At 42.9% G+C, this 12,453-nt stretch overlaps 1 protein-coding gene across 1 annotated transcript in view; it reads right to left on the bottom strand.

The window, feature by feature from the left end:
* Nucleotides 1–481: 481 nt before the first annotated feature.
* The window catches only part of alpk1 (alpha-kinase 1), a 217,095-nt gene continuing 205,123 nt past the window's right edge, over nucleotides 482–12,453 (bottom strand). The window contains exons 12-15 of the mRNA XM_072495881.1: nucleotides 9,210–9,363; nucleotides 7,790–7,952; nucleotides 4,333–4,519; nucleotides 482–2,996 (exon numbers count right to left, since the gene is read on the bottom strand). Of these exons, the coding sequence (XP_072351982.1) occupies nucleotides 2,794–2,996; nucleotides 4,333–4,519; nucleotides 7,790–7,952; nucleotides 9,210–9,363 (707 nt within the window). The 3' untranslated portion in view covers nucleotides 482–2,793. The remainder of the gene's footprint in view (nucleotides 2,997–4,332; nucleotides 4,520–7,789; nucleotides 7,953–9,209; nucleotides 9,364–12,453) is intronic.

Genomic DNA, 12,453 nt, shown 5'->3' on the forward strand with positions numbered 1-12,453 from the left:
ACAAGAGCAGCTCTGAATTCTCCAGCGAGTATTTCTCCTTCTGACTCCCCACAGCCTGCCCACCATCTACAAAGCACAAGTCAGGACGGTGTTGGCATACTCTCCACTTATCTGGATGAATGCAGTTGCAGCAACACTAAAGGAGTTTGATAACATCCAGGACAAGCAGCTTACTTGACCGATGACCCATTCACCACTTTAATTATTCATTCCCTCTACTACATTGTGCCTGCAATGTGTACAATCTACAAGTTGCACTTTAGAAACTTGCCAAGGCTCCTCTGGTTGTACCATCCAAACCTGAAACCTCTACCACCTAGAAGCACAAGGGCAGCAGGCATATCACCATCTGCAAGTTCCCCTCCAGTCACACACCATCCTGACTTGGCAGCTCACCACCAACTTCCCAAGGACAATTACAGATAAACAACAAATTCTGGACAAAGCCCATACCCCATGAAAATGTCAATGAATATATAGTAAATTTAATGATAAATTTTATTATAAAAAGAGAGTAGCCCAAAGATAATCAATGGAAAGGATGTATATTTATGGCAATACATTTACAATGAATGACTTCAAATGAAAACAAGATCGTGCTTGTCAAGAATCTTTACGCTGTGACCAAAATCACAACATGGATATCCTTCGAACAATGATTTGGTGCTCAACTAATTGTATAGTTCCACAATGAATGCACACAAAAATCATGTTATAGGTTAAATTGAAACAATCATAAATCATGACCAACATGTTTAATTTAAAAGTTTCCCTTTTCATTTGAGAAAACTGAAAGTGGTTTGATCTTTATGTAAGGCAAAAACCTATGAGTAAGGTGAGGATGCAGAGTCAGGAAACAAGTAGCAGAATGGCTTTGAGACAGTAGAGAGTGGAAGTAAATTCAGAATGACAGAAGATGCAAAGTGATGTTCCAAGGATCAATGCTGGGATCACTACTGTTCACAATTTACATTAACAGCTTTAAATATGGAATCAAAAACCTTTCTAAATTTTCAGATGACACCAAATTGGCAGAATAGTCAATACTGAGGAGACTGTAGGAAATTTCTGGAAGATACAAATAAGTCCACAGAATGGACAAATAATTGGTGTATGAAATTCAACACAGATAAATGTGAGGTTGTACATTTTGTTGGGAAGAATAGCGAGGTCACTTATTACTTGGAAGGTGCAAGCCTAGTTGAGGTAGAGGAATAAAGGGATTTCGTAGGTCAAATACATCGTTCGGTGAAAGTTGTGCCATAGGTCAATAAGGCAATAAAAATGTAAAACAAGCACTCGGCTTTATTTCTGGAAGGATAGAGCTGAAAAGTAACAAAACATATGCTGAACCTGTTTCAAACCTTGGTTTGACCACACTTATAGAGTACTGTGTGCGATGTGATATAGAGGGCAAAGAGTGAACATGAAGAAAATCACCACAGAGGAAAGTAGTGAATAAATAAACTAAATTAATAATTGAAGAAGGGGGAATATTTCTGCAAGTTACAAGATTCTAAATGGTATTCCCATCATTAGCAATGAATAATTCTATAACTTGAACACCAGTACACCAAAAATCCTTTACCCTTCTCGCACATTCCCATTATTGCTCCAACAAGAATTCCTCAAAAGTGGCAGAAAATAGGTCAGCAGGTTCTGGATTGTGCAGGGAGTTCCCACATAGTTCTTTAAGAGCTGGAGACTTTGTCCACTCCTTTATAAGGTCAGTGATGTAGGGGGGGGGGGGGGGGGGACTTTCAATGTTGGGAATTCCTGTGACCTTGTCTGCTCACTATTATCACCTATTGAGGTGTGCCCAGTGAGAAGAGACATACTTACTACTTTGATGGATGGTCAGGGCCACCACCAACGACGAGCGGGGTGTGGTGGTGAGATGTAGTGTGTGGTCATTACCTGCATCCCCAAAGACAGCTAACCGGTCTATTTTTATTTCTCACTTGAACATATATCACCCCCATCCCGACAAAGGAAGCTATAAGGCAAAATCGTATCTTTTTTCCACGGAAGTGGAGCTAACCCCCATACCCATCCCTCTAACCCCACCCCTCCAACCCCAACCTCCAAACCCTCAGATACAAAACGATACTAAAGCACTGGAGAAGGTGCAATGAAGATTTACAAGGATGATATCGGAACTGAGAGGTTACAACTATCAGGTAAAATGGAACATGATAAGACTGTAGAAAAGGGGAGGTTGAGCGATGACCTAATAGAGGTCTTCGAAATTATGATGGGGTTTAATAGGGTAGACAAAGAGAAAATGTTCTGTTTTGGGGAATTCAAAACTAGAGGCCATAGCAACAAATAAATCCAACAGAGCATTCAGGAGAAATGTCTTTGCCATGAGAGTGGCAAATGGGGAATGGGGAACTTGCTACCACATGGAGGTGAAAATCACAGATGCATTTGAGGGGAAACTTGATAACAGGATGGAGAAAGGAATGGAAGGATATGCTGAGGAGATTAAGTAGGGTGGGAGGAGTCTTGTGTGGAGCTTAAATAATAGCCCAGTCCAGTTGGACCAAATAGCTTGCTTCTAGACTGTAAATTCTATGTACTTCTATGTAATGTGATCTCCAAGTTAGATGATCTCCAAATGTCCCTGTATTCTCTGGTGCCCATCACTAGAGGTTACCAATTTGTGTATCTGGATGTAATTGCTGGGCTGACAATCTGTGGATTCTCAGGACGAACACCTGTCCAGCAATATAGTAAGATCCTGTCACAATTGAATATACTTTACAAAATCAATATAAAAATACACTCTGCTTAAAGTATATCATCCAACTCCTCCCTGGCAGGAATTTGCAATGCAAGGATGCGGCAAATCTCATTACATTCTTTGTGCTGGCAGTTGAGGAAGTATCTGATCCCTTTGTCTGCAAAGTTTGATCCCCCTCGTTTCTTTTTCACTGAATGAATCTGAGGATCGGTTAGGTAAATAAGACCTTTTCCATCTCCAGTGACCCAACCTGTGGAGGAATATAGTGAACACAGTTAGAGGGATTTTGTTTTTTTAGAAATAGGACAGAGGACAGAAATTGGTAACGTCAACCTTCTGTCTGGATCTAATAAGTTCAGAAAGAATAATAAAATCTTGCTTTTCCCTTTGCTACCTGGGAATACAAGTCCTCAAATGTTAACTTATTGATAGAGTCATCAACTACATTGATCTGAACAAATTATCCTGTTATCAAATTATCAACAAATGTTGTGGCTACATCAGACAATGGTGTATTGGCCAAACTTTATTTCAAACTGGTGACACTCATCCTGTCCAGATATTCTAACGTGTCTTGGGATTTCTGTTTCCATTAGTTTTCATGTGCCCCTTAGATGCACGTGCTTTTATATGATTTGCATGTTTCTTGGCCCCTGTTGCAAAATCTCATACTACTAAAGGGAAGGATAGTGAAGGCTAACAGCTGCCCCCCGTGATGTATGCAGAGGTTAATGTAACTGTGCAACTGGGATATATAAAATAAATTTTTAAAAATCTGCTTTCAATGAGTATGGAAATGATAAAACAATAAAAAGTTCACTGTTGGGACATTGCTTACAAACTATCAAAATCCTTTCAATCAGATTTTCTTTTTTAAACATATCTCAGCATCTCTCCTCTCCGAGCAACATAGTAGTGTACCCTCAGATTCAATGTGAGCAATGATAAGGAAGGTTTGTTAGTGCCTTTTAAAATTATACCTGTAGTACACCTGAATTCCCATCTCTTGTGTCTTCACTTTGCCTGCCTAAACTAAGGTCCTTGATTCAGAGGAGAGTGAGGGTGGTGAGGGGCGAGAGTGTGGGGAGGGAGGTGTGAGTGGAAAGCTGAGGAACAGGGCGAGGGTGGATAGCTGGGGATGAAAGTGGGGTATGGAGGTTGAGGGTGAGAAGGGGTGAGGGTGGAGAGTTGGGGAGAAGATTGGGGATCAGGGTTTGAGGAAGGTAAGTGGTACTTCCAAATCTGGAAATTCACATGTTCCCAAACTCTGGCGTTATTCAGACCCATGGCAGTGAAAGAAGATGCACCAGCCACTTCAATGGTACAGATGGAGACCACTTGTTTAAGGAAGCCCTGTCATGACCACTTCACCTCCAAAAAAAGCAGCAATGGGCTGATTTTCGCAGCCTCTCCACCATGCCAGTAATTCCTTGTGGTGGTTGTATCCACCGGGTCAATAAAGAGGCCACTCCTTGACTCTGTGAACTTTGAGATGGTCCAACTGAAATTGATCCTGGTATAAAACAATCAGCATTACTGGCTTGTACATTATGAGGACAGCAGTTATCCAATGGGTCATGGTTTACCTTGTAAATCAACTACTATTTCTTCCTGGTTAGAAAACTCATAGGTAAAATGTCCAAATGCAAGTCCATACATTGTTGCTTCGTATTCTTTACGAACAGTCTTTGTGTTGTTTGTTAATTTTATAAACTTCCCAAGCATGTACGGCTCCACACTTACACAGCCCACAATTTGCTTGTCTTCCAAAAGCTGGGGAAACAGAAGTCATGTGTCAAATCTTGGAGTAAATTTTAGGTTTCATTGAACATATCACCAGAGGCTCTTTATGTTTGCCTGCTTTTATTTAAAACATCAACGAGGCACTGTGGATAGAACTCAGAAACAGGAAGGGGCAGTCTCTATGATGGGGGTGTGCTACAGGCCTCCAAACAGCCCACGGGCAGTTGAAGAATAGATATGTGAGCAGATTCTGGATCGATGTAGAAATAATAGGGTTGTTGTAGTGGGAGACTTTAATTTTCCTCATTTTGACTGGAAATCCCTTAGGGCTAGGGGTCTGGATGGTGAGGAATTTGTTAAGTGTGTCCAAGAAGTTTTTTTGGAACAATGTGTGGATAGTCCGACTAGAGAGGGGGCTATATTGGACCTAGTACTAGGGAACAAGCCCGGCCAGGTCATCAAAGTTGTAGTGGGAGAACATGTTGCGAACAGTGACCACAATTCCGTAAGCTTTCGGATACTCATGGAAAAGGACGAGTGTTGTTCTCGGGTTAAGGTGCTAAATTGGGGGAAGGCTAACTCCAACCAGATTAGGCAGGATTTGGAGGCTGTTGTTTGGGAGAGGCTGTTTGAGGGTAAATCCACAGTTGGCATGTGGGAGTCTTTTAAGGAGCAGTTGATGGGAGTGCAAGACAGGCATGTGCTGGTAAAAAGGAAGGACAGGAAAGGCAGGATTCGGGAACCATGGATGACCAGGGAAATTGAGAATCTTGTCAAAAAGAAAAAAGATGAATATGTGAGGTACAGGCAACTAAAAACAGATAATGCACTTGAGGAATACAAGGAAGTAGAAAAGAGCTCAAGCAGGGAGTTAAGAGGGCAAAAAGGGGCAACAAAATGTCCTTGGCAGACAGGATTAAGGAGAATCCCAAGGCATTTTATTTATTTAATTATTTTTAAAATAAATTTAGAGTGCCCAATTATTTATTTATTTATTTTTCCAATTAAGGGGCAATTTAGCGTGGCCAATCCACCTAACTTGCACATACTGGGGTTGTGGGGATGAAACCCATGCAGACATGGGGTGAATGTGCAAACCCCACACGGACAATGACCCAGGGCTAGGATTCGAACCCGGGTCCTCAGCGCTGCCGTCCCAGTGCTAACCACTGTGCCACATGCCACCCTCCAAGGCATTTTATATGTATATTAGGAACAAGAGGGTAGCTAGAGAAAGAGTTGGTCCACACAAGATCAAAGGAGGGAAATTATGTGTAGAACCAGACGAAGTAGGTGAGGTCCTTGAAGAGTATTTTGCATCGGTATTTACAAAGGAGAGGGACACGTTGATTGGTGGTGTCTCAGAAGGATGAGTAAACACTTTAGAACAGGTCATTATTACGAGGGAGGAACTGTTAGGTGTGTTAAACAGCATTAAGGTAGACAAATCCCAGGGTCAGATGGCATCTATTCCAGATTACGGAGGGAGACAAGAGATGAAATCGCTGGGCCTCTGACAAGTCTTTGTATCCTCATTGGCAACAGGTGAGATCCCAGAGGATTGGAGGATAGCCAATGTTGTACCATTGTTTAAGAAGGGTTGCAGGTCCATGTGGAGTTTGCATATTCTCCCCGTGTTTGCGTGGGTTTCGCCCCCACAACCCAAAGATGTGCAGGGTAGGTGAATTGGCCACACTAAATTGCCCCTTAATTGGAAAAATGAATTGGGTACTCTAAAATTTAAAAAAAAAAGAAGGGTTGCAAGGATAATCTGGGTAATTATAGGCCAGTGAGCTTGACGTCAGTGATAGTGAAATTGTTGGAAAAGATTCTCAGAGATAGGATCTATGCACATTTGGAAGTGAATGGTCTTATTAGGGACAGACAGCATGGTTTTGTACGAGAAAGATCACGACTCACTAATTTGATTGAATTTTTTGAGGAGGTGACAAAAATGATTGACGAGGGAAGGGCTGTGGATGTTGTCCACATGGACTTTAGTAAAGCATTTGATAAGGTCCCTCATGGCAGGATGGTGCAAAAGATTAGATCACATGGGGTCAGGGTGAACTAGCTGGATGAATCCAGAACTTGCTTGGTCATGGAAGATAGAGGGTAGCAGTGGAAGGGTGTTTTTCCGAATGGAAGTCTGTAACTAGTGGTGTTCCGCAGGGACCTCTGCTCTTTGTAATATATATAAATGATTTGGAAGAAAACGTAGTGGGTTTGATTAGCAAGTTTGCGGATGAAACTAAGATTGCAGGAGTTGCGGATAGTGATGAAGATTGTCAGAGAATACAACAGGATATAAATAGGCTGCAAAATTGGGCAGAGAAATGGCAGATGGAATTTAACCCAGACAAATGCAAGGTGATGCATTTTGGTAGATCCAATTCATGTGGGAGCTATAAAATAAATGGCAGAACCATCAGGAGCATAGAGACACAGAGAGATCTGGGCGTGCAGGTCCTTAAAAGTGGCAGCACAGGTGGAAATGGTGGTAAAGAAAGCACAAACTGGAATTACACTCACTGGTATTTAGAATGGTTAAACAATGATTTGATCACAGTTTTCCATGCATTAAGGCGAACAGGTAAGTTATTTAGAGAGAATCTGGCCCAGGTTTTCAGGGATAAAAACAGAAAATACTGGACAATCTCAGCAGGTAGGACAGCATCTGTGAAGAGAGAAGGAAGCTAATGTTTCGAGTCTGGATGACCCTATCAAAACTGTCTGAACTTTGACAAAGAGTCATCCAGACTCGAAACGTTAGCTGCCTTCTCTCTCCACAGATGCTGTCAAATCTGCATGACTCTCAAGTATTTTCTGTTTTTTTTTCCAGATTCTAGCATCCGCAGTAATTTGCTTTTATCCCAGTTTTTCCAGGGACCTTGCTGGAGTGGAACTGGAAACAAATGATGAACACCCTCCTCCACTGACTCCAGTTCCCATAGTGATATTGCATCAGCCAGCCAATAACAACTGGCAGATCAGGTAGCTGACCAATCCGTAGCCAAAACTGGGCTTTGAGGCAGCAGCACATAGTCACCTGATAAGGAAGGAAGGACTGATGCTATGTTTAAAGGGCCTTCAGCTCTAAGCCCAGATGAAAATGTCCTTTGCTCTCGCAGTCTTCCCAGCAACTATCCTCTGAAGGCTCAGGCCTGGAAGAATCCTCTGAGCAGTGAATCCTCCAGCACCTGCTACAATGACCCTTCCAGTATGCAGCTACTTGAAGTAAAATGTTATCCTTGAAAAAGTGACATGCTGTGACAGTATGAAACATATACCTGGACTTACCAGAAGAACTGAGGCTGGGATGTAATATATTTGTGTAGGAACTTGCTGCTCATACAGACTTTTGTTGAATTCTGTCACATAGTATTGTGCTGTCATCTGGCGTTCAACATCATTGAAGTGGTAAGCAAGCTCTTTTGTTCTTTTGTACTGCTTTCCAACATACCTGGGTTTGTCAAAGAAAAATTGGTTAAGGCACCAAATGCCATTCTTGTTGGGTAAAAGGAGCACTTCATGGGTCATGCAGGGAGCACACTGCCTGTGATTTTCCACTGCTGGAATTAACTACAAAAACATTGGAATCACCTGATGATTGAAAAACATAAATAAGGGCGGCGCGGCGGCACAGTGGTTAGCACTGCTGCCTCAAAGCGCCAGGGACCCGGGTTTGATTCCTATCTTGGGTGACTGCCTGTTTGGAGTTTGCACATTCTCCCCGTGGATTTCCTCCGGGTGCTCTCGTTTCCTCCCACAGTCAGAAGATGTGCAGGTTAGGTGGACTAGCCATACTAAATTGCCCCTTGGTGTCCAAAAGGTTAGGTGGGGTTTCAGGAATAGGGTGGGGGCATGGGCCGAGGTAGGGTGTTCGTTCGGAGGTTGGTGCAGACTTGATGAGCCAAATGGCCTCCGTATGCCTTGTAGGTATTCTATGATCTGAGCATGTTCATACCCCTACCCACTGTGATATTGCAGGGAACCTTTTGTCCTACCTCATTCAATCTGCTCCGTAAAGTGGGTGAATGCAAAGATTCCCCCCCCCTGCTTTCATGAAGGCACTAAGTAGCAATATTTAATTATGAACCAAGACATTGTGCCACAGGGGGCATCAAACTTGGCTTTCCATCCTTACCTATCAACCCACTCAATCCAACAGCTACAATCAGATAGTGATATCTAGCCCCTGTTGGTCCATTCATTGAGCTCAGCTAAATGAAATAGAGATTGTAAACAAACTAACTATTGATATGTGTGTCTCACCAATTGAGCAGTCTAAGGGAGCTGCAATTATTGCAATAATTAATAAATGAAAAGGGAGGATAATGACTTGGAATTTATGTGAGATTATGACCTCAAAACACAGATTTCTATTTGTCATCCAAAAAATAAAAATCGCTTATTGTCACAAGTAGGCTTCAAATGAAGTTACTGTGAAAAGCCCCTTGTCGCCACATTCCGGTGCCTGTTCGGGGAGGCTGGCACTGAGTCAAAATCCTGGACCTCCCTCTCTGACAAAATTGTGTGAGTAATTTCATATTGTGGACTGCAGCATTTCAAGAAACCTTCTTTTCAAGAACATCTGGGGATGGGCATTAAATGGCTGCCTACTCACCAACACCAGTACCTTGGGAAGGAATAATGAGACAAAAATAGGTAGCAAGTAAGTTGACAAGTCTACTATAAAGGAGATGAGAAACTGAAGTACCTGCCCAGTATTTCTTCTTGGTGTAGAAAACGCATCTCCAAAGCTATCCTCTGGGCACCTATTTTGTCCACAACTAAAGGCTTACCAATATAAACCAGAGTTTCTTGGGCTGTCCAGGTGTCGTTTCTCTTGCTATATTTCAACAGCAGGGCACCTGAAAAAAATACATTGTAACCATATTTTTCATTCCCACAGAACCTTAGAATCTCTATAGCGCAGAATGAGGCCATTCACCCATCGAGTCTGCACCGGCCAACCTAACGTCTACTCTACCTAGGCCTACTCCCCCACCCCATCCCCATAAGCCTTGTAACCTAACTTACACACTGTAATAATAACATAATTGTAATTCCAAAACACCCAGGCCTAAAGTATCTGAGGATGGTGCCCTTTTCAGGTGCCCAGGCAATTTATTGAATTTTAGTTCTTTAAGTTTCTCCAAAACGTTTTCTTTGCTGATATTAATTACTTTAAGTTACACATTCTTATTTGCTCCTTGGTTACCTTCTGTTTCTTCTACAGTGAAGACAGTAGGGAGACATGTGTAACTGGTTCCTGCTCAACTCTCTGCCATCACAAACCTACACCTGCCATAAAATGCAAAGTTTGCATGGCCTCAATTTGGTGCTCATACTTCTCTGACCTTCGCTAATGGTCTCCTTACTTAGGAAAGGATGAATTGCATTAGAAGCGGCTCAGAGAAGGTTCACTCAACTGATTCCTGGGATGAAGGGATTATTTTATGGGGAAAGGTTGAACAGGGGGATTGCAGGTATTGGCATTTCCACACGCCTGCTGCCTTTGTCTCTTTAGGTGGTATAGATTGGGCTTACACTTATTGGTGTTTAGAAAAGTGTGAAGTGATCTTATTGAAACATACAAGATCTTGAGGGGACTTGACAGGGTGGATGCCGAGGTGATGTTTTCTCTTGTAGGGATGTCTCGAACTTGGGGACACAGTTTTATAAAACTGAGATGAGGAGAAATCTTTTCTATACGAAGGTCATTCCATTCCAATTCTCTTTTCTCACCTAATAGTCCACTTAAGACAGACATTCATCTGTTTCCAGAACAGGTCACTACCCTGTCACCAGTGGCTTGAGGGGCACCACTCCACCACTCAAGCGTAGCTGACCAGGAGTCTCTTCTGCACTTACCACCAGCCATTGGCCTGTTGGAAGGATTTGCAGGTTGACACTCAACCTGTTTGGCCGTGTAATGAACGCACCTTCCTTGGCCATCAAGTCCTGGGCTCGGACTCAAACCTGGAGCTTCTGGTTTAATGCTACCATTGCACCACAGGGTCTCCCAGAGGCTCATTAGTCTAGTCTGTGGAATTCCCTTCTTCATGGAGGTTAGACATAGACATAGAATTTACAGTGCAGAAGGAGGCCATTCAGCCCATCGAGTCTGCACCAGAAAGAGCACACCACTTAAGCCCACACCTGAAATCCAGCAACCCCACCCAACCCCTTTGGGCACGAAGGGCAATTTAGCATGGCCAATCCACCTAACCTGCACATCTTTGGACTGTGGGAGGAAACCGGAGCTCCCGGAGAAAATCCACGCAGACACGAGGAGAACCCGTGCAGACTCCGCACAGACAGTGACCCAAGACGGGAATCGAACCTGCATTGAATATATTCAAGGTTGAGTTAAATAGATTTTTGATCGACAAGGGGTGGGGGGGGGGGGGGCAGGGACAGACCGGAATATGGAGTTGAGACCACAATCAGATGAGCCATGATTTTATCAATGTCAGAGGTCCGGAGCACGCTTCAGAGGATAAATGGCAAATTCCTCCTCCTAATTCTTCTCTTCTTATATGTTTTTGTGTCATGTGCCATGCATGCTATTTTAGTTTTGGTGACAAAGGGGCACATGTCGAAATAAGGCACATGAAAATGTCAAATTTGTCGAGAGGAAGAAAAAAATAGAAGTTATTATACCGCAATTTAGAATCACTAAAACTATTGTGAAAAAAAAAAATATATATATATAAAAGGAGTGCCAGTACCTGAGGTGTGGTGCAGTGAATGAAACATTTTGAGTGAGAATGCTCAAATCTTTTGTGGACTCAATTTTTCAATTGGGATGTTTATTTCCAAAATAATCTTTAATTTTCTTGATTAATGGCCAGAGAATATTATTATTTAAAAAAATATACTTAGAGTACCCAATTCTAGGGGCAGCACGGTGGCGCAGTGGTTATTACTGCTGCCTCACGGCGCCGAGGTCCCAGGTTCAATCCCGGCTCTGGGTCGCTGTCCATGTGGAGTTTGCACATTCTCCCCGTGTTTGCGTGGGTTTCACCCCCACAACCCAAAGATGTGCAGTTAGGTGGATTGGCCACGCTAAAATGGCCCCTTAATTGGAAGAAATTAATTGGGTACTCTAAATTTATTTTAAAAACAGAGTACCCAATTCTTTTCTTTCCAATTCAAGGGCAATTTAGCGTGGCCAATCCACCTTCCCTGCACATCTTTGGGTTGTGGGGGTGAGATGCACGCAGACACGGGGAGAATGTGCAAACTCCACACAGACAGTGACCCGGAGCCAGAGATTATTTGATTGAGACATGTTTTTTAAAAATTATATCATGGAATGTGGGCATTACTGGCTAGACTAGGATTTGTTGCATGGAAGGTGCTAGTGAGTTGCCTTCTTGAACTGCTGCTGTCCACCTAGTTTATATACACTCACTGTGCTGTTAGGAATGGGGTTCCAGGATTTTGACCCAGCAACAGTGAAGGAACAGTAATATAGTTCAAAGTCAGGATGATGTGTGCCTTGCAGGAGAACCTGCAGGTGGTGGTGTTCCCTTGCATCTGTCGCCCTTGTCCTTTTAGTGGTAGAGGTCATGGATTTGGAAGATACTGTCAAAGCAGGCTTGCTGATTGCTGCAGTGCATCATGTAGATGGTACACACTGTTGCCACTGTGCGTCGGTGGGGGAGGGAGTGAATGTTGGCATTGGTGGATGAGGCACTAGTCAAGAGGGCTGTTTTGTCCTGGATGGTGTTGAGTTTCCATAAGACCATAAGACATAGGAACAGAAATAGGCCATTCGGCCCATCAGGTCTGCTCCAAGATTCAATGATATCATGACTGATTATATGATAATCCTCAACTCTACTTCCCGCCTAATCCCCATAACCCTTGATTCCCTCACTGATTAAAAATCTGTCTATCTCAGCCTTGAACATATTTAATAACCCAGCCTCCAAAGCTCTCTGCAGTAATGA

Source organism: Scyliorhinus torazame, chromosome 3, assembly GCF_047496885.1.
Source record: "Scyliorhinus torazame isolate Kashiwa2021f chromosome 3, sScyTor2.1, whole genome shotgun sequence".
Classification (NCBI taxonomy): Eukaryota; Metazoa; Chordata; class Chondrichthyes; order Carcharhiniformes; family Scyliorhinidae; genus Scyliorhinus; species Scyliorhinus torazame.